The 26,420-nt window shown below is 40.7% G+C and overlaps 1 protein-coding gene across 1 annotated transcript; it reads right to left on the bottom strand.

The window, feature by feature from the left end:
• Positions 1-1,680: 1,680 nt before the first annotated feature.
• On the bottom strand, positions 1,681-26,106 carry PSMD5 (proteasome 26S subunit, non-ATPase 5). Its single transcript, XM_032306705.1, has 10 exons — positions 25,914-26,106; positions 18,724-18,868; positions 17,617-17,730; positions 17,049-17,177; positions 13,601-13,710; positions 12,535-12,677; positions 11,468-11,659; positions 4,719-4,828; positions 3,987-4,127; positions 1,681-2,434 (listed from the first exon to the last, which is right to left on the bottom strand). The coding sequence occupies exons 1-10, from the start codon at positions 26,084-26,086 to the stop codon at positions 2,177-2,179; spliced, it is 1,515 nt and encodes a 504-aa protein (XP_032162596.1). The 5' UTR covers positions 26,087-26,106; the 3' UTR covers positions 1,681-2,176.
• Positions 26,107-26,420: the final 314 nt, after the last annotated feature.

The raw sequence follows: 26,420 nt of genomic DNA, 5'->3' as shown, positions 1-26,420 counted from the left end.
CGGGGTGGGAGAGAAGCAGAGGGAGAAGGACAAACAGACTCTTCGCTGAACCAAGAGCCTGACGTGGGGCTCAGTTTTACTGAGATCACGACCTGAGCTGAAATCAAGAGTTGGATGCTTAACCGACTGAGCCACCTAGATGCCCCTGAAAAGCTTTTAGAACAATGCTTCACAAACATTTGTTTGCTGATATCTTCAAAATGTAATCAAGTAACACATCTGAGTAGCCACCAGGAAGCCAGGTTAACATTCTAGCTCTGGAGTGTGCAATCTGTCAGAAATAGTAGTCACTGTTAGTAATAATGGTAAAGAATTTTGTAATTTTTCCCTTTTAAGTTCCAGGTTTTGGTCATATTGCCTTGCAGTTCCTCCAAATGTTTCTTGTTTTCATATCTGGACCTCTGCTTTTCCTGCTACTCTCTGTTGTTTTCCACTTGACTCTATCCTACTGGTTCTTCAAGATTCAGGTGTTTCCTTCTCTGGAAATCCTTCCTTCAAGTCTAGGGTAGATGTTTCCTGTTTTTCTCTCTTATTGTACTTACTATACACTAATGTTCTATATCTAACAGAATTTTTTTCTTTTTTCTTCCACTATTCGTGGCTTGCTACCTGTGTGATTTTGAGATAACCTACTTAATTTTTCTGAGCCTGGGTTTCTTCGTCAGTGAAATAACAGATATAAAAATGTCAACACAATGAATTTAGCACTTAGGACAATGTCTAACGCTTTTCCCAATGCCAAGCACACAATGAGCAGTCAATAGTGTTTATTGATTAAATGCAAAATAAAATAATTTGCAAATTTTATTTAATCTTTAAAAAAAAGTCACAGGTGCAAAATCAGAATGAGTTTATAGGTCACACATAGGAGAGAGGGCAACTCTCTGACCTTGGACATTAAATGACTAAAATCAACATCATGAATGAGATTAAACAAAAGTCAACTTAGAGATAGAATGTTTCTCAGGCTAGGAAAGACTTGGCTATAGCCTAGCTAGTGGTATTAGCTGTAGAGAAACAATGAGCATGGAAACAAACAAAACACCCACAGAGGGATATCAGAGATGATAGAAATGAGATGATTAATCTGGGACAAGGGAATTCCGGGCACCTGTGAACCACTTCGTTACAGAGTGGGAATGGTTTATCAACATCACTATGGCTTAAAAGAGATCTACCTCTCGATTCTGAATCACACTCTTGATAAAACACTTATGCCAAAACCTCTGACTGGTGATTGGTGTGCAGAGTACTTTTCCAGTTAGAAAGCAGCACAATGGAAATAGGTGGGAACATTTTTTTTCTCTTTGTCAATGAAAAGTGTATCCTTTGTTAATCAGTGAGATGGCATCCTGGTTTTTGTATAGTGCCCTGCCATCAGACTCTGGTAATTAAGGAGTCAGCGTCTCTCTCTCTCTGGTCAATTCATTTCTGACTTGATGGCTCTGAAAGATTAAAAGCGAAACCCTCAACGATGCTGACCCACCAATAAGTAAAACAAGAGTTTGGGGAATCTTCTTGCTTTAGCATGTTAGCAATCCTTCCAAACCGCAAACCACAACGGAATAAAAGTCAATGACAAACAACAAAAAAAGCAAAGAATACTAGAAACATTTTTAAAAGATTTATTTATTGTCCATTTTCTAAAGGGATATAATGGTAACAAAAAACCCAAGGACATCATATTAAAAGTCTTTATTCTTAGTATGGAGAACATAATTTCAAGATTCTATACTGTTTTTCAAAGAATATTTATACTCAACACTTTGACAGTGGAATCAGAAAAGTGAAAGGACCAAAAAAGAAAAAAAAAAAAAAAGTGGTAAAGTGAATTCAGAAACAATTTGGTTCCATTCCATCTGAAGCAGAACTTTAAATAAGACATTGAGTAAGTCCATGAAAATTTTCTGGGAGAACAAAAACACCATCTTCTTGGAAAGATTAAGGCAGTCAAAGGAATCTGAAAAATACCCGGTGCCACGAAGACCAAGTTTGCCTGCTTTCCTGGTTCCACACTATGCTTCCATGTAGAAACACCACAGACATAGTGATACAATAACATTAGACACTCCATGATAATTCTGGGGGAAGGGAAGCCTCTCTTTTGTAAAATACAGGTGAAATCAAATGCCTTAGGAGAAGTTTTGGTCAAAAATGGTCTGTACTCTAGAAGAAATCATTCAGCTCCTTCCACGGCTGTAGTGGAAATAGGTTTCACGTAGTATGGACCTTCGCTCAGGTAAGTTCTGAGCCTCAAATAATTTGGGTTCCCAAAGATTTCTGCAATTGTCTTGGAATTGGCAAGTGCTTTCACCAGTTCATATTTGGCATCCTTTGAAGCTTTATCATGCTCCACAGACCGGTCCATCACATATTCCACAAACCCTGGACTATTAAACATAAGTTTCTGTGCCCAGGGTTGGTTTGCGATGGCCTGAAATGGAAAGCAGAAAGATTACAACTCCTCTGAGCCTTAAGAAATTATATGTGTTACTTGGATAGCACATTAACCTTAAAAATGTTACTTTTTGGGCCACGTGGGTGGCTTGCTTAGTTAAGCGTTTGACTCTTGATTTCAGCACAGGTCATGATCTCAGGGTCCTAGGATTGAGCCCACGTCAGGCTGCATGCTCAGCAGGGAGTCTGCTTGAGATTCTCTCTCTCCCTCTGTCCCTCCCCCAACTCACACTCTCTCTGAAATAAATAAAAATAAATCTTTAAAAAATGATACTTTTGCCTAAATAAATACCCCTCCAAAAATCTAACTTAAGAAAATAATCTAGGGGTGCCTGGATGGCTGAGTCAGTTAAGCATCTGACTCTTACTTTTGGCTCAGGTCATAACCTCAGGGTCATGAGATCGAGCTCAGTGTTGGTCTCTATCCTTAGCGTGGACTCTACCTGTCTCTCTCCCTCTACTACTCCCCCGACTTGTACTCTTTTCCCCTCTCTCTCTTGCAAATAAGTAAAATCTTAAAAAAAAAAAAAAAAAGATCTAAATATTAAAAAGCTTTGTTTACAAAGATGTTTATCATAGGGTGAAAGTTATAATATAAATGTCTAATAGTGGGAGGGACAGGTAAGTAAACTACGATACAGAGTAAGAAAAAATTAAATAAACATTAAGCATGTTTATAAAGGAGGTGCCTGGGTGGCTCAGTGGGTTAAGCATCTGCCTTCGGCTCAGGTCATGATCTCAGGGTCCTGGGATTGAGCCCTGCATCAGGCTCCCTGCCCAGCGGGGAGTCTGCTTCTCCCTTTTCCTCTGCCTCTCCCCCTGCTTGTGCACTCTCTTGCTCTTGCTCTCTAATAAATAAATATAATCTTAAAAAACAAAACTTCACCAAAAAAAAAGTAAATAAATACTAACACTAAAAGGAAATACACAAAACAGGTCTGACTTTAAGTGATTTCAAAAATTTCTACTTAATGTTTACCAAATTTTAAAATAATGAATAAACAGCTTTTATGAGAGCTGACATGGCTTAACTCAACCTTGTGGGTTTGGGCAAAGCTTGCTGAAGACACACCTGAGCTAGTCCTTTAAGAATAGAGGTTACCAAGCAAAGTTGGGGAACACTGTTGAATGTAGAGGGCACAAAAAGGTCCAGAGATGGGAAGCAAGCAGTCTGGTGTCACTAGAGCATTAAGTGCCAGAAGGGGAAATGGCAGGAAATAAAGCTCAGGAAGAGGACCAGGGCTGGGTTAGTAGAGGGCTCGCTTGATGGCACATAAGGAATCTGGAATTAATTCTGTGATCCCATAGAATCCTGCCTAAATCTCTGCCATAATACCCAATACCTTTAACTGAAACAATCATTTACACACCTGTCTCCCTCATTAGCCCACACTAAGCACATAGGGCAGAACGTGCACTATGCACTGGTATATCTCAGGCCATGGCAGAGGTACTGGCGCATTCTAAGTACTCATGTGCTGAGCCAGCTTTGTACCAGAAGGACCTGTGAAAAAGAAGAGGATGCGTACCGTGAACACTTTCAAGGCAGCGCAGTGCAGTTCGGGGAATGGCTGATTACTGATGCCACGGAAGAGCTCCAGCGGATCCCGAGATAAAGAAGAAAACCAGGATTCTGTCATCCGCAGGAGGTCATCAGTCTGCTGCTCTGGCTAAAGGACCGAAAAGAAAAATCTCAAGCTTTTGGAAGTCAGGAAACCTGGGTCTGACGGCACATGTCCTGAGTTTGCTCTCTGATCTCTAAGACTGAAGCACACTTTCCCAAACCCCGCTCACACTTCCCCAGTCATTTCTCGTTTTCCTGATGGGGTTGATTAGGCAAGCTCTAGGGTCCTCTCTCTCCAGTTCTGACCTGGCTGACTCCACTTTAACTTAAAAATTGTCACTAGGGGCGCCTGGGTGGCTCAGTGGGTTAAAGCCTCTGCCTTCAGCTCAGGACATGATCCCAGGGTGCTGGGATGGAGCCTGGCGTGGGTCTCTTTGCTCAGCAGGGAGCCTGCTTCCTCCTCTCCCTCTGCCTGCTTCTCTGCCTACTTGTGATCTCCGTCTGTCAAATAAATAAATAAAATCTTTAAAAAACCAAAACAAAAGAAAACTGTCACTAGTCATATACTGAGGGCTATCTTCTTTTATTAAAAGTTGAGTAACATTTATATTAAGTTAACCAGTATTTTGTTGATTTATACAGATTTATTCTCCCAAACGTATCCCACTGCCCTTCATTAACTTCCTGATTTACTTACCGGTATATAAAAAATTGACGAAATTGCATCCAAACACCTAATTTTGAGCTCTGTCGAGGCATTCTTTGCTTGATATCCTATTTTCATGAGCAAGCGTTCAAAGCGAGTTCCTTTGAAGGATAACAAAATGTTTTTTATTTTGATAAAATTAATATTAACCAATTTTAAGTATACAGCTCAGAGTGGCACTAAGTACATTTATATTGTTATGCAATCGTCGTCATTATCCATCTCCAGAACTCCATCATCTCAAATCTAAACTCTGTATTCAGTAAACAGTGACTTCCCATTTCCCCCACCTCCATCCCCTGATAACCAGGATTTTACTTTCTGTCTCTGCATATTCAATGACTCTAAGTATCTCTTTTAAGTGGAATCATGTAATACTCCTCTTTTTGAGTCTGGCTTATTGTACTTAGCATAATGTCTTCAAGGCCCCTACATGTTATATACCATGTATGAGAATTTCATTCCCTCTTTTGGTTCACACTGGTCCACGCCCAAGGTGAAGCCCAGTGTAGGGCTTTAACTCTTGACCTGGAGATCAAGACCTGAGCTGAGATCAAGAGTTGGACACCTAACCAAATGAGCCACCCGGGTGCCCGTCATTCCTTTTAAAGATTGGATGTTTCGTTGTATTGTATGCACCACATTTTGTTTATGCACTCGTCCATCAATGAATAGGATTGTTTCTATCTTCTTGGCTATTATGAATAATGCTGTTATGAAGACAAGTGTACAAATAAATTTTGAGTCCCTTCTTTCAATTTCCTTGGGTGTATATCTAGAAGTGTATTTGCTGGATCAGATGGTAATTTTAAGTAAATTTTTAAAAAAGATTTTATTTATTTATTTTAGAGAGAAAGAGAGAGTGAGAGCACACTCAAGCTGGGGAGAGGAGCAGAAGAGGAGGGCAAGAGAGGGCAAAAGAATCTCCAGCAGACTCCACACGGAGTGTGGAGCCTGATGTGGGGCCCAATCTCAGGATCCTGAGATCATGATCTGAGTTGAAACCAAGAGTTAGTCTCTCAACAAATTGAGCCACCCAGGTGCACCTCTATGTATAATTTTTTGAGGAACCAACCACCGTAATGTTTTCCACAGCAGCTGTACCATTTTACATTCCCACCAAATATGTACCAGGCTCCCAATTTACGTCCTTGTCAACACTTGTTATTTTCTGTTTTTGTTGTCTTTTTTTTTTGTCATTAATAGCATCCAAATGGGTATGAAGTAAACAATGGGATTTTTTTAAAAGTATGCTTTCAGGGGCGCCTGGGTGGCTCAGTGGGTTAAAGCCTCTGCCTTCAGCTCAGGTCATGATCCCGGATCCTGATCGAGCCCCGCATCGGGCTCTCTGCTCAGCAGGGAGCCTGCTTCCCTTCCTCTCTCTCTGCTTGCCTCTCTGCCTACTTGTGATCTCTGTCTGTCAAATAAATAAATAAAATCTTAAAAAAAAAAATCTTAAAAAAAAAAAAGTATGCTTTCATATATAATGAAACCAACCTAAATTGACACAAAAATTAAACATGCAGTCAGAGACTAAATGACAAACCTAAAACACACATTCGTATGTAATATATATATGACAAATTACAGAGGATTTGGAATCAAAGGACCTGGATTTGAGTATGAGTTGCCCCACCCCGTCTGTGTGATCTTAAAAGTTTTCTTAACTTCTCTGAATTTCAGCTACCTTATCTATAAAATAAGAACGCCAGAGTATGCTCTTTGCAGGACCGTAAAAGGATTAAATGTTATAGGTAAAAGCACTTAGAAAAGTATGTATCACAAGGATACTGGTTGTGATACATAATAGCATTTTCAATTTTCAATTCAAGATATATGTCATAAAGGTTTTACAGTGCCCATATTATTTTTTTGTCCATATTATTTTTTGTATAGAATTCAGAGTGCTTTAATATACTAATGGATGTACGTTGCCTACAAGAGACCCATCTGGAACCCAAGGATACATCCACACTGAAAGTGAAGGGATGGAGAAGCATCTTTCATGGCAATGGGCCTCAAAAGAAAGATAGGGTAGAGATTCTCATATCAGAAAATTAGATTTTAAACTAAAGACTGTAGTCAGAATACAGAAGGACACTACATCACTCTTAAAGGGTCTATCCACCAAGAAGATCTAATAATTGTAAATATTTGTGCCCCCAATACGGGAGCAGCCAACTAAATAAGACAACTGTTAATCAAGATAAAGAGTCATATTGATATAAATACATTAATAGTAGGGGATCTTAACATGCCACTGTCAGTAACAGACAGATCATCCAAGCAGAAAATCAATAAAGAAATAAGAGACTGAATGACACATTGGACCAGATGGACCTCATAGATACATACAGAACATTCCATCCTAAAACAACAGAAAACTCATTCTTCTCGAGTGCACATAAAACTTTCTCTAGAATAGACCACAGACTACACACTGGGTCACAAATCAGGGCTCAACTGATACCAAAAGATTGAGATTATTCCCTGCATATTCTCAGACCACACTGCTTTGAAACTGGAACTCAATCACAACAAAAAGTTTGGAAGGAATTCAAACACTTGGAAGCTGAAGAACACCCTGCTTAAGAATGTTTGGATTAACTAGGAAATCAAGAAAGAACTTAAACAATTCATGGAAACCAATGAGAATAAAGATACTTCGGTCCAAAACCTATGGTATATGGCAAAAGCAGTCCTAAGGGGGAGATACATAGCCATCCAAGTCTCCCTCAAAAAAAATGAAAAATCTAGAATACAAAGAACTGAAGAATCAACAACAAATTAAGCGAACCCCCCCCACACGAAGAGAAATAATCAAGATTAGAGCAGAGATCAATGAGATAGAAACTAGGGATACAGTAGAACACATCAATGAAACTAGAAGCTGGTTTTTTGAAAGAATCAATAAGACTGATAAACCACTGGCCAATTTTTTTTTTTTTTTTAAAGATTTTATTTATTTGTCAGAGAGAGCGAGTGAGAGCGAGCACAGGCAGACAGAGTGGAAGGCAGAGTCAGAGGGAGAAGCAGGCTCCCTGCGGAGCAAGGAGCCCGATGTGGGACTCGATCCCAGGACGCTGGGATCATGACCTGAGCCGAAGGCAGCCGCTTAACCAACTAAGCCACCCAGGCGTCCCAACCACTGGCCAAATTAATCCAAAAGAAAAGAGAGAGGACCCAAACTAATAAAACTATGAATGAAAAGGGAGATCATGACTAACACCAAGGAAACAGAAACAATCATCAGAATTTATTATCAACAATAATAAGCCAATAAGTTAAGCAACCTATGGATGCATTCCTGGAAACCTATAAACTTCCAAAACTGAATCAGGAAGAAACTGACAGCCTGAATAGACCAATATCTAGTAACAGGATTGAAGCAGTGATCAAAAAACCTCCCAAAAGGAGCATCTGGGTGGCTCAATGGGTTAAAACCTCTGTGTTCGGCTCAGGTCGTGATCCCAGCATCCTGGGATCGAGCACCATATCAGACTCTCTGCTTGGTGGGGAGCCTGTTTCCCTTCCTCTCTCTCTGTCAAATAAATAAATAAAATCTTTAAAAAACAAGCAAACAAACAAACAACCTCCCAAAAAACAAGAGCCCAGGACCCGACAGATTCCCTGGTAGAATTCTACCACACATTCAAAGAAGAAATATCTATTCTCCTGAAGCTGTTTCAAAAGATAGGAACAGAAGGAAAACTTCCAGACTCTTTTTATGAAGTCAGCATTACCCTGATCCCCAAACCAGGTGAAGACCCCACCAAAGAAGAGAATTTCAGACCAATATTTCTGATGAATACGGATGCCAAGATTCTCAACAAGACCCTAGATAACTGGATCCAACACTACATTAAAAAGGTTATCCACCATGACCAGGTGTGATTTATCAATGGGATGCAAGGGTGGTTCAACATTCGCAAATCAATCAATGTGACAGAACAAATCAATAAAGAAGAGAGAAGAACCACATGGTCCTCTCAATTGATGAAGAAAAGGCATTTGACAAGATACACCACCTGTTCCTGATTAAAACAATTCAAAGTACAGGGATAGAGGGAACATCCTCAACCTCATAAAATCTATCTATGAAAAACCCACAGCAAATATCATCCTCAATGGGGAAAAGCTGACAGCCCTCCCTTTGAGATCAGGAACATGACAAGGATGTCCACTCTCGCCACTATTGTTCAACATAGTACTAGAAGTCCTAGCAACAGCCATCAGACAACAAAAAGAAATAAAAGATATACAAATTGGCAAAGAAGAACTCAAACTCTCTGTCTTCACAGATGACATGATACTTTATATGGAAAACCAAGACCACCCCCAAACTACTAGAACTCCTACAGCAATTCAGTAATGTGGCAGGATACAAAATCAATGTACAGAAATCAGTTGCTTTCTTATATACTAACAATGAAAATACAGGAAGGGAAATTAGAGAATCGATTCCATTTACTATAGCACCAAGAACCATAAGATACCTAACCAAAGAGGTAAAGGATCCGTACTCGAAGAACTACAAAACACTGATGAAAGAAACCGAAGAAGAAACAAAAAGATGGAAGAGCATTCTATGCTCATGGATCAGAAGAATAAACATTGTCAAAATGTCTATACTGCCTAGAGCCATCTATACTTTCAATGCCATCCCAATCAAAATTCCACGAGCACTTTTCACAGAGGTGGAACAAACAATCCTAAAATTTGTATGGAACCAGAAGACACACTGAATTGCTAAGGAAATGTTGAAAAAGAAAAACAAGACTAGGGGCATCACATTGCCTGATTTCAAGCTTTACTACGAAGCTGTGATCACCAAGACAGCATGGTACTGGCACAAAAACAGACACACAGACCAGTGGAACAGAGTAGAGAGCCCAGATATGTACCCGCAACTCTGTGGTCAACTAATCTTCGACAAAGCAGAAAAAAATATCCAGTGGAAAAAAGACATTCTCTTCACTAAATGCTGCTGGGAAAACTGGACAGCTATATGTAGAAGAATGAAACTTGACCATTCTCTAACACCATACACAAAGATAAACTGGAAATGGATAAAAGACCTCAACCTGAGGCAGAAATCTATCAAACTCCTATAGAATAATGTAGGCAGCAACCTCTTGGACATCGGTCACAGCAACTTCTTGCAAGACACATCTCCAAAGGCAAAGGAAACAAAAGTGAAAATGATATCTTGGGGACTTTGTCAAGATCAAAAGCTTCTGCACAGCAAAGGAAACAGTCAACAAAACGAAGAGGCAACCCATGGAATGGGAGAAGATATTCACAAATGACAGTACAGACAAAGAGCTGATATCCAAGATCTATAAAGAACTCCTCAAACTCAACACACACAAAACAGATAATCACGTCAAAAAATGGGCAGAAGACATGAACAGATACTTCTCCAAAGAAGACATACAAATGGCTAACAGACACATGAAAAAATGTTCATCATCACTAGCCATCAGGGAGATTCAAATCAAAACCACATTGAGATACCACCTTACACCAGTTTGAATGGCAAAGTCAACAAGACAGTAAACAACAAGTGTTGGAGAGGATGTAGAGAAAGGAGAACCCTCTTACACTCTTGGTGGGAATGCAAGTTGGTGCAGCCACTTTGGAAAACAGTGTGGAGATTCCTTAAGAAATTAAAAATAGAGCTTCCCTATGACCCTGTAATTGCACTACTGGGTATTTACCCCAAAGACACAGATGCAGTGAAAAGGAGGGCCACCAGTACCCCAATGTTCATAGCAGCAATGGCCACAGTTGCCAAACTGTGCAAAGAACCAAGATGTCCTTCAATGGACGAATGGGTAAAGAAGATATGGTCCATATACACAATGGAGTATTATGCCTCCCTCAGAAAGGATGAATACCCAACTTTTGTAGCAACATGTATGGGACTGGAGGAGATTATGCTGAGTGAAGTAACTCAAGCGGAGAGAGTCAATTATCATTTGGTCTCACTTACTTGTGGAGCATAAGGAATAAGATGGAGGACACTGGGAGATGGAGAAGAGAAGTGAGTTGGGGAAAATGAGAGGGGGACACAAACCATGAGAGATTATGGACACCGAGAGACAAACTAAGGGTTTTGGTGGGGTGGAGGATGGGGTGAGCCTGGTGGTGGGTATTGTGGAGGGCACATATTGCATGGAGCACTGGGTTTGGTACATAAACAATGAATTTTGAACACTGAAAAAAATAAAATTTTTAAAAAAATGATACTCATGGATCTGCCATAAAGTATCACTCTGAACAAAAAATTTCTAACAAATTTTTGTTTCTTTTTCTTCCTGGATATTACAAACATAAAACAAATTTAGTGTTTTCATTAAGTAGTCACAATCCCAAGAAGCAGTTGTTTACTCTTTTTATGAATGAATGAGGAAAACCGGGCCTACAGTAATGAAGTCAGTGTTAGAACTGGGACATGAATCCAGGTCTGACTCCAGTCCACGGTCTCTGAACCATGAATACTATCAAGGAAGGTACAGAGGGGACACAGTACTTGGTCTAGTCAAATAAAAAAATAAACAAAAATTCATTAGTAATTGAGACTTTCTAGGGATGAATCCAAAGTCACAGTAAAAAGACTGTCCTCTGTAAGAGTAGTTTCTACAATGTAGCTAACGCACCAGCAAGTGAGCTTATATATTTAATCCTTGTCAAAAGTGAAGATATCTCTAAAGAAAGCCAAAATAAGTCATACCAACCTGTTTTTTGTAAAACTTGTTTTCCTTCAACATTGGATCCCAGGATTCCAATTGTGTCCACTGCTACACCAATCATGGTGGGGTCCTGACTTTCTGTCATTTCAAAGACTTTCTCCACAAAGATAGGATAACGCTCACAGATCTGTTGAGGACTATCCATGATAGCCAGATTTCCAAAAAACTTCACAAATCCTAAAGATATTTACAAAAATATATGTTAATAGAGGAGGAAGACCATACAAATTGTGGGCCCAGTGCTTTCCCAGGGAGGGTAATAAACTACTGGCCAGGAAGGGGAAAATGGTTATAGTACTCTACTCGGTTGCCTGGCAATCAGATCGCCCATAAAAAGATACCAAAAGACCTATGATGTGTGTTCCTGAGAAGAGAAACCCCAGGCTGTCAGTGGAGCTGAAGTCAAGCACTGAAGCACTGTCATATGCAGGGGGGAAGAGCAAAGAACAAAGACCACTGGATATAAACTCTAGGAAAGCAAGTTCGGAATGCTCGTTAGGAAGAAATTTTTTTTTAAAGTAAGCTCTATGCCTAAATGTGGGGCTGGAACTCATGACCCTGAGATCAAGAGTCGCATGTTCTACTGACTAAGCCAGCCAGGCGCCCCAAGAAATTCTTAAACAGAGATATTCACTGGTGAAGTAAGCAGGCTACCTAAGGAAGGAATACAGTTCCAATTTCTGCAAGTGCTCGAGCAAAGCTAATTGGCCATATCCTAGAACAGCATGGCTGGACTAGATCCTGTATTAGATAAAGATTCTAAGACAGAGTTGCTGAATCTGTGGAATATACAGTAGTAGTATTTTTATTTATGTTGCTTTTGACTGAGGTTTGAAGGAAACCATCCTAATGCTCTAAAAAGCAATGGTATTTCCAGAAAATCAGAATTAAAAAGGCATGGCTCCCATGGCAATAGATTCCACCTCATTAAGGGCCTGCAGGTATCATCTAAAGGGAATCTGCTCTAAAGAAAATAATCCCTGGCCTCTCCTGTCAGAGATAACTCAGAAAAAACATATACTGTCATCTTTACAGAAACCAGTATTTCTTACCTGGCAAATAGAAACTAGAGAAAGGGTCTGAATCTGCCCCAACAATTATATTAGAAATCTGATCAATTACTCCTTCTTGAGCAAGGTACTGTCGTCCATGATGAGTATATGCCAGTGATGTCACCATTTCTATACAGGTGGCTCTGAAATGCCAAGATTTTGCATATGGTTAACATAGTTTATAAACTGTTTTCATAGGCTATGTTACTTAACTCTTTTAATCGGAACGTCAGTAACCTGGCTCTACTTTTCAGATGAGGACACAAGGATGAGATAATTGCAGGGATTTGTTCAGAATCACATTGTTATTACAAGATAGAGTTTAGACTTAAATTTTGATCTGACTTGAGGCCCATTACTATTTCCACTATAACAGACCTGCTCTAAAGAATTTTTCTTAATTTTTATTTTGAAATGTCATGCATATACAAAAGTAAAGAGATCAGTGCAGTATGCCCCCATGTACCTATAATCCTGACTATGGGCATAGCCATCAAGATCTTGCCTTACACAAGGCTTTTTTTTTTTTTTTTAAGATTTTATTTATTATTTGACAGAGAGAGACACACAGAGAGAAGGAACACAAGCCCAGGGAGTGAGAGAGGGAGAAGCAGGCTTCCCGCTGAGCAGAGAGCCCGACGCGGGGCTTGATTCCAGGATTCTGGGATCATGACCTGAACCAAAGGCAGATGCTTAATGACTGAGCCACCCAGGCGCCCCCTTACATAAGATTTCTAATAACGTTTTACTTTTCATCTTTTTCCCTCCATTTTTGCCGAATTATTTTAAAACAAATTCTAGTCATCTAGCCATTTATCTCTGCATATTTTGGTATGCATCTCTAAAAAACACGAACACTTCCTCAAACAATTATGTCATTTCCACATATTTTAAAAATTGATAAAAGTGCTTGGTATCAGGGCAACTGGGTGGCTCACTAAGTTACGCAGCTGACTTGATTTCAGCTCAGGCCATGATCTCAGTGTTCTGGTTACTAAGTCCCAAGCTGTTTCCTGGACCTCCAAAAAAAGACGTTTTGCTTTAAGAGCTCTCTCAACCAACACACCTGACCAGCACATCCTCCCCAGTCAGCTCTCTGAGGAGCTGAGTTACCAATCCACTGGTGGTACAGTAGGTTAAAGATTCTGTTGACACGGAAGAAATCTCCACAATTAACTGAACAAAAAAGAAACAGAAAAAGCAAAAAGGTCAGAACAGCCCCAAATCTGTTAGATCTCATTTTTTTAAAACAGTTAATTGGATTTTTATAACCAAACAGGTTTTCTTGCCCTTTCTCAGATTCTTCTGATGACAAGATGAAATGAAGCCTCTTCTAACATAAGGAAGACTCTACTCTTTTCAAAATTCCCTGGCCCAAGGCCTTTAATATTACTTCTTCTTCTTCTTTTTTTTTTTTTTTTGTTATGTTCAGTTAGCCACTGTGTAGTACATCATTAGTTTTTGATGTAGTGTTCAATGATTCATTAGATGCGTATAACACCCCATGCTCATCACAACCCGTGTCCTCCTTAGTACCCATCACCTTGTTACCCCGTCACCCCATTCCTCTGCCCTCTGAAACCCTCAGTTTGTTTCTCAAGGTCCATAGTCTCTCACAGTTTGTCTCTCCCTCTGATTCCCCCCTTCATTTTTCCCTTCCTTCTCTTAATGTCCTCATGCTACTCCTTATGTTCCACAAATAAGTGAAACCATATAACTGTCTTTCTCTGCTTGACTTACTTCACTTAGCATAATCCCCTCCAGTTCCATCCATGTCAATGCAAATGGTGTGTATTCATCCTTTCTGATGGCTGAGGAATATTCTGTTGTATGTATGTGTATATATATAGATATATCTATATATACGTATACATATATATATGTGTATATATATGTATATACATATACATATATATGTACATATATGTATACGTATATATAGTATGTATATATATGTATATATATATGTACATATATATGTATATATATGTATACGTATATATAGATATATCTATATATATACATATATCACATCTTCTTTATGTATTCTTCTGTTGAAGGGCATCATGGCTCCTTCCACAATTCAGCTATTGTGGACATTGCTGCTATGAACACTGGGGTGCATGTGCCCCTTCTTTTCACTACATCTGTATCTCTGGGATAAATACCTTGCAGTGCAATTGCTGGGTTGTAGGGTAGCTCTATTTTTAACATCTTGAGGAATCTCCATACTGTTTTCCAGAGTGGTTGTACCAGCGTGCATTCCCACCAACAGTGTAAAAGTGTTCCCCTTTCTCCGCATCCTCGCCAACATTTGTTTTTTCCTGTCTTGTTAATTTTTGCCATTCTAACTGGTGTAAGGTGGTATTTCATGTGGTTTTGATTTGTATTTTCCTGATGGCTAGTGGTGTTGAACATTTTTTCATGTGTTAGATATCATTTTAAATTAAACACAGGACTAGGTACTTTATATAACTGAATTTTTAAAAAAAAGTCCATTACTTGTCTCCATAAGTAGAGAAACTTCATAAAACATGTAAGAATTACTCTGGAACATAAATACTCTACTATATCTGATTGTATCTGTACCTTTTTTTTTTCCTTAAGAAATCATCAATTCATCAATCAGGGTACAAAAGCCTAAATCAGCAAAAAGACAGTTATAAATCATTCATTCATTCATACATTCTATCAGTCAGTCATTCACTTACTCATTCCACAAGGTTGTCCTGAGGGCTTATAGAGAGATATAGGACAATGAAGGATTTTAAGTAGAGGAATGACAACCAGATTTGAATTTTTAAAAGATCATCCTGACAGCATGTGAAAATAGACTAGTGGTGAGAGCTCCTGGTAGTTTAGACTAGGGTGGTGGTGGCTGTATGGAGGAAGAGAAGTGCATGCTTTAAGTAAAACTGACCCCGTGTGATGACCTAATGGTTATGTAGCAGGAAAAACAAGGACTCACAGAGAATGAGCTCAAGGTTTAATACCCAACTATGTTGACTATGATACAGGGCCAGGGTGTTGTGGCTAGTTTTGATGGGAGCATGGGCTGGGTAAGGAAACACAGGAGTTTGGTTTGAGCATGAGTGTGAGGGGCCTAGGAGACATAGGTCTAAAGAGAAAACAGTGAGTAAGCTGTTGGGACATGAGGGTCTGAGCTCAGAAGAGAGGTTTGTATTGGAGGTTTATGGAGTCATCCCATATAGATGGGAACTGAAATCATAAGATGAATAAAAATGCCTAGAAATGAATATACAGTGGAAATAAGGTTCAGGAAATCACCTTCATGAACTCCACCCATTAAAAGTTCAATAGAGGATAAGAGCCAGGAGACTGAGAAGAAATAACCAGAGAGGCAGAAGGGAAACCAGGATAGCATGGTATTAAGAAATGCAAAGTAAGAAAGTGTTTTGAACACGGAATTAGACTGTCAGCAGTTCCATTTTGAATATGCAGTCTATTAACTGTATGGCCTCAGTTAGCTCCTCCATCAATAGTGAGGTTAAACTGGGAGAAGGAGAGGAGAGGGGTGTTGGGGGAAAGTGGGAGGGGGAGACGAACCATAAGAGACTGTGGACTCTGAGAAACAAACTGAGGGTTTTGGAGAGAAGAGGGGTGGGGGATTGGGTGAGTCTTGTGGTGGGTATTAAGAGGGGTACGTACTGCATGGAGCACTGGGTATGATGCATAAACAATGACTCTTGGAATACTGAAAAAATAAAGATAAAAAAAATAGTGAGATTAGGGGCGCCTGGGTGGCTCAGTTGGTTAAAGCCTCTGCCTCCAGCTCGGGTCACGATTCCAGGGTCCTGGGATCAAGCCCCATATCGGGCTCTTTGCTCCGTGGGGAGCCTGCTTCCTCCTCTCTCTCTGCCTGCCTCTCTGCCTACTTGTGATCTCTGTCAAATGGGTAAATAAAATCTTTTTAAAAAAAAAAATAGTGAGGTTAATGATGATCATGTATAGTGTTTACTATAAAAATTGAAGACAATATATCTGGAGATTTATCACAATGTTAAGTACAAAGTGGGTGCAAATCAGAGTCATTTCTTCATCTTACTACTATAATCATTTCAAAGTTTAGTTTTAACATTATCTCCTTTATTATAGTACTTTATGTAGTGCACTGTAAATAGTTTTTATATGACTGTCCCACATACTAGGGTGGTTGTTCAGCCCCACATCCCCAGCATCTAATATAGGGCCTAACACACCCAGTAAATGCATGGCAAACAAGCCATCTTGCCTTCCAGCGTGAGCACTACTGCATTCTGAATTGTAGGCATCAGAAAGTGTGCTTTTAGGGATGCCTGGGTGGCTAGGTTGGTTGAGCGTCCGACTCTTGATTTCAGTTCAAGTCATGATCTCAGGGTCATGAGACTGAGCCCTGTGTTGGGCTCCATGCTGAGCTATGAGACTGCTTAAGATTTTCTCTTCCTCTCCCTTTGCCCCTTCCCCTGCACTCCTGTACTCACTTTTGAGAAAAAAAAGCATGCTTTCAGTCTTACCTCATACACTCTGTATCGAACAACGTCGTTTGTTTTCATTACCCTTTTCACGTCATCCAGCAGATTGCTTTCAAATAAAGCCTCCAATCCAGCTTGGGTTAGTGATATTCTTGATAAGGACTTAATGGCCTTATAAGGAAAGAAAATATCTCTTAAATCATAAATGCAGACTATTAATATTTACTTCATGAGACTGATGTGAAATTAGTGAAATTAGTGTGTGGAATGCATCTTGCACAATGAGCATTCACTATGTTTTTGCTATTGTTATTTAAAACTGAAAAAGATACATAGTATCCCCTCTAGAAAACAATGATGTAATTTTGTTGTCTTCTCAAGCGACCTAATATAAGCTCCATGATGGGTACTTTGGATATGTGTATTCCAGAAAACAGAAGGGGTTTACTGGTATTTATCTGACACCATTTATTTATCTGATACCATCTATATGAGTTTGGGAATTCAACTATACAACTCATTCATCCTAAACTTTCACCTCTCCATCCAGAAGGCCTTCTTTGTTTTTTAGGATACTCTTTGTTTAAGTTGATGGTTTTAGGTGACTTACCGCTTTAGCTACAGACAGATTGTCTCCACCAATACAATAAACGATCTGTTTTAGTAATTCAGCATTATTTAGAATCTCAGTAACAGCTTCAGAATTTTCAACAATTCTTCCAACCTAAAATAAAAAAAGCCATCAGAAACTTCCTTAGTGTTCATTTATCTTAGAAGTTACTGATTACAGCTATAAGACAAGCCATTAAAAATTCCAAATGACTCAAATTCATTAAAGCTGAACACACTCATGTATAGTCACATTACTGAAAAGAAAGAAAAAAAATTAACGGTAAAAAGTTGACACTTCAGTGACAGAAGACAATACAAATTCTAGTTCTATCCATTTTTAGCTGTACTGACCTCGGGCAAATTAACTAACTTCTTTGAACCTAATTTCTTATCTGTAAGTGAGGATTCAATGCTTAATTGAAGGATAATTATGATGATTGAAGGAGACTAAAGAGGAAAGTACCTACTATGGTATCTAGCACATAAATGGTTAGAGAATCAATCAATACTTTCTCCTTTTCTGTTAACTCATACTTCCAGAGGAGAAAAGGAGAAATAGCACTTGAATGTCTACTGAATAACTAACTGCTTGGTCGCTAACAACTTAAGATAAACCTCAGCAGCAGCTCTTCACCTGAATAGTAGAATAGTTTGGTTACCAGGATTCTAAGAGTCACTGTCTTAATTCTTGGTTTAGTGACCTTTACAAGACTACTTTTTCCTTGCCACTATAATAAGACCTACTATGGCAATGACTTTCTCTAGACTAGGAGCTCCCTGAAGGAAGAAACAGGCTTTATTTGTCTTGGTAGTTCTAACAGTATATGGTACAACGCCTGCCATGGAAAAGGAATTCAGTCAGTATCTGATGAATGAGTATTTCGGACAATACTTACTAGAACTCCTTCCTCTAGCTTGGATCCTCCTGGTTGTAGTTAGCTATGCACACTGGAATAGACTAGATACTTCCTAGGCACGAGTCTCCGTACAGCAAATCTGGCCCTGCCCTCCCTCTCTCTGTCTTTGGCACCCAACACAGAGCTAGTCCAGAGCAGGTGGTCATTAAATGTCAGTTCCCTTATTATGTGCTAGTAAACCTTCATACCTGGGATAGAGTGAGAATTTTTACGGAATCATTGGGGTGAGTCAGTCCCCTCTGAAGGTCAGCCCCGAGGTTCCGGGCCACGTGAACTGGCTCCACAGCTTGGAGCAATCTCTCCAGAATGGATACACACAAAGTGGTCTGTTCCCTAAAGAAAACATCACAGATCTCATTAGTTTGTGTCCTGCCAGGTATGAAGTAACAACCTATTAATATCTGAAGCCTGGCTTAATGAGGATCTTCCCCACACAGACTTTCCTTTAAAATACTAACTTCAGGGGCACCTGAGTGGCTCAGTCAGTTAAGTAACTGTCTTCTTCGGCTCAGATCATGAACCCTGGGTCCTGGGGTCAAGTCTCACCCCCATGTCAGGCTCTCTGCTGGATGGGGAGCCTCCCTTTCCCTCCTGCTCACGCTCTCTCTCGTTATCTCTCCCTCTCTCTCAAATAAATAAATAAAATCTTTAAAAAAAATACTAACTTCTATGGGGCGCCTGGGTGGCTCAGTGGGTTAAGCTGCTGCCTTCGGCTCAGGTCATGTTCTCAGGGTCCTGGGATGGAGTCCCGCATCGGGCTCTCTGCTCAGCAGGGAGCCTGCTTCCCTCTCTCTCTCTCTGCCTGCCTCTCCGTCTACTTGTGATTTCTCTCTGTCAAATAAATAAATAAATAAATAATCTTAAAAAAAAAAAAAAAACTAACTTCTATTAATTTATTAAACATTTACTAAGTACCTATTATGTGCCATGCCTGTGCTAGGGCTACAAAGAAGGATAATATATATTCTCTAGCCTCAATGAACTCAGTCTAATGGAAAATACAGGAGAACAGAAAGGCAACTATAATTAGGTGGATAAATGTTAGAGGTTGGGGTGGGAAGCTATGGGAGCTCAAAAAAGAACACAGGGATTAGGAAGCCCTCCCAGAGGGGTAACAGCTGAGCTAAATTTTAAGAAAAAAAAAGTGGGGATTACCTAGGACAAAAGTGTTCCACGTAGGACACATGAAGAGGAACAGAGGAATGAGGCAGTGTTATACATTCAAGGAAGTACAAGGGGGAAGAATGGGGGAGAAGTGGGGAGAAAGAAAAAGAAAGTGTATGAATGGGGAGCAATAAAACAGGAAAGATGCACAGAAGCCAGATTCTGATGGGTCTTTTTTGTCATGCTACAGAACTCAGACTTTTTCCAGAAAGCAATGGCAAGCCAAGTAGTGTTTTTTGTTTTTTTTTTTTAAGATTTTATTTATTTGACAGACAGAGATCACAAGCAGGCAGAGAGGCAGACAGGGGCGGGGGGGGAGCAGGCTCCCCACTGAGCAGAGAGCCCTATGCAGGGCTCGATCCTAGGACCCCGAGACCACGACCTGAGCCAAAGGCAGAGGCCCAACCCACTGAGCCACCCAGTCTCCCCCCCAAGAAGTGGTTTTAAGCAGAAAGTAACATGATGAGATCTAACTTGAGGAAGTCACTCTGCATCAGTTAGAATTTTTCAGTTAGAAGGCAGGTGATAAGGGAATGAAACGAGGGAATACTAAGAAGGGATAGAGAAGAGGGAAAAGATTCAGGAGCAATTAAAGAGGTAAATTAATCAGAACTTGATGATTACCAGTTGTGGATAAAGAAGATGTTTCAAGAATAACTTTTTTTTCTATTAATGGGCAGTACAAGTAAATAGCCTGGGCACTCATATACTGTTAATAGGAGCATACAATTAAACTGATACAGTTTTTCTTTTCTTTTCTCTTTTTAAAAATCTTATTTATTTATTTCACAGAGAGAGACACAGAGAGAGGGAACACAAGCAGGGGGAGTGGGAGAAGGAAAAGCAGGCTTCCCATCCTTGAGCAGGGAGCCTGATGTGGGGGTCGATCCCAGGACCCTGGGATCATGACCTGAGCCTAAGGCAGACGCTTAATAACTGAGCCACCCAGGTGCCCCTGACACAACTTTTCTAAAAGTTGATTAAGCAATACATAGCAAAAGCCTTAAAAATGAACATAACCTTTTTAACTTAGGGATTCCACTTTGTATAACTACACCTAAGGGAATAATTAAGAATCTTTATTATGCCCAAGATAACTGAAACTGTATGTCTATGCAAGAATTTGTACATGGGGGGCGCCTGGGTGGCTCAGTTGGTTAAGCCGCTGCCTTCGGCTCAGGTCATGATCTCAGGGTCCTGGGATTGAGTCCCACATCAGGCTCTCTGCTCAGCAGGGGGCCTGCTTCCCTTCCTCTCTCTGCCTGCTTCTCTGCCTACTTGTGATCTCTGTCTGTCAAATAAATAAATAAAATCTTAAAAAAAAAAAAAAAGAATTTGTACATGGATGTTCACAGCAAGAGAAACAACCCAAATGTCCATCAATTAATGAATGGATAAACACAAACCAGTTTTATCCATCCCGTGGAATATTATACAACATGGATGAAGTATGGAAATACTATGCTAAGTGAAAGAAGCCAAATATAAAAAAAACTTCCTTTTGATGACGATTCCATTTAAATGAATGTCCAGAACAGACAAACCTATAGATTCCTGGTTGTCAAGGACTGGGGGAGGGATAGAGAGGAGAAAGGGGGAGGAAGGACTGTTAATGCATGTGGGTTTCTTTTCCTTTTTAAAAAACTGACTGGATATACCACAGAATTTACCATTTTAACCATTTCTTTAATGTACAGTTCTGTGCATTAAAGTTCATTCATGTTGTGCAACCATCACCATCAACCATCTCTAGAACCTTGTCATCTTTCCAAATGGAAAACTCTGTATCTATTTTTTTTTTAAAGATTCATTTATTTGGTAGAGAGAGCGTGAGAGAGCATGAGCAGGGGTTGGGGGCAGAAGGCGAAGGAGAGGGAGAAGCAAACTCCCTGCTAAGCAGGAAACCCAACATGGAAGTCGATCCTAGGACCCCAGGATCATGACCTGAGCCAAAGGTAGACAGTTACCCGACTGAGCCACCCAGGAGCCCCCGAACTCTGCATCTTTTAAACATTAACTTCCCAATCTCCCCTCCCCTGAACCCCTAGCAACCACCACTCTACTTTCTCTCTCTATAAATGTGACTACCCTTGGTGCCTCATCTAATTGGAATCACACAGTATTGTCCTTTTGTGACTGGCATTATTTCACTTAGAATGGTGTCTCCAACTTTCCTCCAAGTTATAACATGTATCAGAAGTTCCTTCCCTTTTAAGGCTGACTAATACTCCCTTGCCTGTATATACCACACTTTGTCTATCTATTCTTCTGCTGGTAGATACTTGAATTGCTTTGTTATTGTAATTTCAATTTGCATTTCCCTAATGACTAATGATATTGAGTATCTTTTCATGTTCTTATTTGCCATCCATATATCTTCTTGTTCAAATATTTTGCCCATTTTTAAACTGGATACTTTTCTTATTACTGTATTTTGAGAGTTCTTTGTATATTCTGAATACAAGTCCTTTATCAGACATATTCTTTGCAAAGATTTTTCTCCGTTTTTGACTTGCCTTTTTATTCTCTTAACTGTGACCTTTGAAGAGCAGAGTATTTAATTTTGACGAAGTCCAATTTATCAATTTTTTCTTCTATGGATCTTGCTTTTGGTGTCAAACCAAAGAAATCCTTGTTCAATCCAAGATTAAACAAACAAACAAACAAAAACCTCTCCCGGGTTTTTTTTTTCTAGAAGTTTTATAGTTTCAAGTTTTATATTTAGGTTTATAATCTCTCATACACTGTTGGTGGGAATGTAAAATGGTACAATTACTTTGGAAAACAGGCAGTTTTGTAAAAAGTTAAATATACACCTACCATACGATCTAGCCATTTCACTCCTAGGTATTAATTCAAAGAGAAAAAAATATGTCTATGTAAAGACTTGTACACAAATATTCATAACAGTATTATTTGTAATAGAGTCAAACTGAAGACAGCTCAAATGTACACCAGCAGGTAGAGAAAACAATGTGGTACATCTAGACAAGGGACTACTACTTAGCAATAAAAAGGAATGAAGTATTCATCCACACCACACATGAAAAAATTTTAAATAATTATGATAAATAAAAGAAACCACAGTACATACTATGGGATTTCATTTATATAAAACTCTTTTTTAAAATTTTTATTTATTTATTTGAGAGAAAGAGAGAGCAGAGCAAGAGAGAGAGCAAAAGCTGGGGGCAGGAGCAGAGGGAGAGGAGGAAGAAGCAGACTTCCTGCTGAGCAGGGAGCCCGACACGGGGCTTGATCCCAGGACCCTGGGACCATAACTTGAGTTGAAGGCAGATACTTAACCAACTGAGCCACCCAGGTAATCCCTCAAATTGTTTATTTTATTATGTGCAGCTTATTTTATTCAAGCTGCATTTCAATAAAGCTATTTATTTTTAAAAGCAGCTATAGATTGAACAGTGTAGGACAAAAATTTCAGGTCACATGTGGCCCTTTTTACTAAAGAGCCAAAGAGTTAATCACATACAATCAATCTCCATGCTGTAAAGCAATAATCTTAGGACTTACTTTATTTCACAAAAACTCCTGTCAAGTTTCTAGATATACATCTATTAGGTCAGATTCTGAACCAATATATAGCAACCTGGGTGGTTTTGCCAGGATAACAGGATTAGATCTAGAGACTGCCAATCTACTAGCTGCATAAGAATTATTCCCACAGGGACGCCTGGGTGGCTCAGTTGGTTAAGCAGCTGCCTTCGGCTCAGGTCATGATCCCGGCGTCCTGGGATCGAGTCCCACATCGGGCTCCTTGCCCTCCGCAGGGAGCCTGCTTCTCCCTCTGACTCTGCCTTCCACTCTGTCTGCCTATGCTCGCTCTCGCTCACTCTCTCTCTGACAAATAAATAAATAAAATCTTTAAAAAAAAAAAAAAAAAAAAAAAAAAAGAATTATTCCCACAAATTGGTACCTACTATGTACCCAGTTCTGAATCACCCTGTTTTAAATTAAAATTGTTTCCTTGGGCACTGCTCCTTCATTAGGCAAAACACACCCCCATGGACTTTATTCTTCAAACTCCCATTCATTTCACTTCCTACTCTATCTCTGGTAACTTACGGTATGACTTTTGAAATTTTATTCATCCATGATATAAACTGTTTGGATTAGGTGGCCTCTTTAAAATTTATGAGAATAATCTTCTATTTGGCTTATATTGTACTGTGTGCTACACCCTAAGAGAGATGCAGAGATGAACAAAATATGTCCCTTGCATTCAAAGAATTTTCAAACTAGAAGTAAACACATAAAGAACTATAATATAATGCAACAATGTTAAGCATCATTAACAGAAATAATGATAATGTCTCTCAGGAGGTCTGAGGACAGGTCACTTGAAACTGGAGTGGCCAAATGAGACTTTTTGGAGGTGACAGCACTTTACCTGGGCTTTCAAAAATGGAAAATATTGGGCGCCTGAGTGGCTCAATTGGTTGAATGACTGCCTTTGGCTCTGATCATGATCCTGGAGTCCCTGGATCAAGTCCCACAGTGGGCTCCCTGCTCAGCAAGGAGTCTGCTTCTGCTGCTGACCTCTCTCTCTCTTTCTCTCTGTCAGATAAATAAATAAATAAAATCTTAAAAAAAAAAAAAAAAAAAGAAGGACCGGCATGAACGAAGTTAGGAAAATGCCAAGTCATGCTCAAGGGAAAGTAAAGGGTGCCACATGGTAGCTGAAGCAGATGAAATATTTGTACAGGAGTGGAGGGAAACGATGAGGCTGGAAAAGTACATGGAAATATACTGGAAGGGCCCAAATGCCAGAAAAAGAAGTCATGATTTCACCCTGTGGACAATGGGAAACCATGGATAAGACTTGGGACAAATGACCTAAGAAGTTAACTGTGGTTGCTGTGTGGGCAGAATGTGCTGGACAAGGAAGCTTAAAGGCAGCGAGTCAGACTAATGCAAGAGACCTAGCAAGAGGGAGAAAATGAGGGCCTGAATTAAAGAGGAGAGAAAAGAGATATTTCATAGGCAAAACCAGATAATGTTAACTAACGGACTTAATGAAGCGTAACATGTATAAAAAAGGGAGGAATCTCAGCAGGATATAGCCAAGAAAGCCCCTGAAATTAGCCAGTGTTGATCCAGTGATTTTTTTTTCACCTTTTCAAGGAGACGGATCACTTTTACATTTCTGGATCACAAACATTTGTAAACTGTTTTAAATGATCAAACGCTCAAATGCAAAGTGCTTTTTTTTTTTTTTTAAAGATTTTGTTTATTTATTTGACAGACGGAGATCACAAGTAGGCAGAGAAGCAGGCAGAGAGAGGAGGAAGCAGGCTCCCTGCTGAGCAGAGAGCCTGATGCCGGTTAGATCCCAGAACCCTGGGATCACGACCTGAGCTGAAGGCATAGGCTTTAACCCACTGAGCCACCCAGGCGCCCCTGCAAAGTGCTTTTTAATCGAACCGTACAGATGGGCATAAAATGAAAAAAGTTGCCATCCTAGGTCCCACTTCTGTATTAATAGATTCTGCTGTACCTTTCAGATATTCTCAATGTTACAATAGTCTGTGTAGTGCGGGGGAGGGGCAGCAATTGAAATCCTTAAAAACGTTACACATAATGAGACCATAAACTCCTATAATATTCCTTTTTCATTCAACAACTTGTATTAGAGATTTTTCCACGTCCACATATATAGATCTACCTCAATTTTTCTACTAGCTGCAAAGGGTTACACAGTAATGTATCCTAATTTATTTCCAACCCCTTTTAATGGATATTTAGGCTGTTTCTAGTTTTTTGCTGTCACCTTCTGTCATGCATCTCTCTCTCTCTATACAGGACATTTCGAGTGCGAGCATACCTGCCTGTTCCATGCCTACGGATCAAAAGATACGTGAATTTAAAATATGGGTGGGCCTTGCCAAATTGCCAGGACAGGACCCCTTCCTACGAGGACAAGAGTCACGAACCCGTACACTCGATTGCGGAGCCTCCTCCTAGGTGAGCAACCTCGCTTTCCCTCTCCAATTCCTGTTTCAAGGATGAAGGCAGAGAGGCCGGGCGGCGGCCAGGGGCACACAACTCAGAGGCTGGACCTGCACGCCGGGTCTGACCTCCCGACCCGGGGTCCCTTCCGTTGAAGTGTCACCGATTTCCTTACGCTCCCTGCGACCGGCGAGAGCCCCTCCCCTGGTCCCAGCCACCCCCGTCTCTATGCTTGGGGTCGTCTCACCGATGGTTCTCGTTGAGCAGGGAGAAAAGCGGGCCGAGGCGCAGTTCCGCCGCCTGCTCGCGGAGCTCGCTGAGCGGCACGGTCTGCAGCACCGAGTGGAGCGCGCGCAGCTCCTCCAGCGGCGCTTCCAGCCGGGACACCTCCCTCAGCAGCGCCAGCGCCTGAGCAGCCATCGCGCCCCTCCCGCCGGGGCTCGCGGGTCCGCGGGCTTCCGCCTCGCGGCTCGCGGCTCGCCGCTCCCACGTCCCGGCGCGCCGCTCCTAGCCTCGCGAGATCTGCGGGGCGCAGCCTCCCTTCCCGGGGTTTCGGCCGGGACTGCGAGCTGCCCCGGCCGCACCAATAGCGATGTGGGGCCGGCGGGCAGCGCGCGCGCTCGGGGGCCGCCAAGCCTCGCGAGACGGGGGCCGTCAGGGGCTGGGCCAACTGTCGCCGGTGGTTGCGGGGTCGCGGCCGGGCGTCATCGTGGGCGCCGTTCGGTGGGTCGCGGAGGCCGACTTTCCGGTCGGC

The sequence above is a fragment of the Mustela erminea genome, chromosome 12 (genome assembly GCF_009829155.1).
Source record: "Mustela erminea isolate mMusErm1 chromosome 12, mMusErm1.Pri, whole genome shotgun sequence".
Taxonomy (NCBI): domain Eukaryota; kingdom Metazoa; phylum Chordata; class Mammalia; order Carnivora; family Mustelidae; genus Mustela; species Mustela erminea.
Note: the sequence above shows the minus strand (reverse complement) of the source record. Positions and strands in the feature narration are given on the sequence as shown.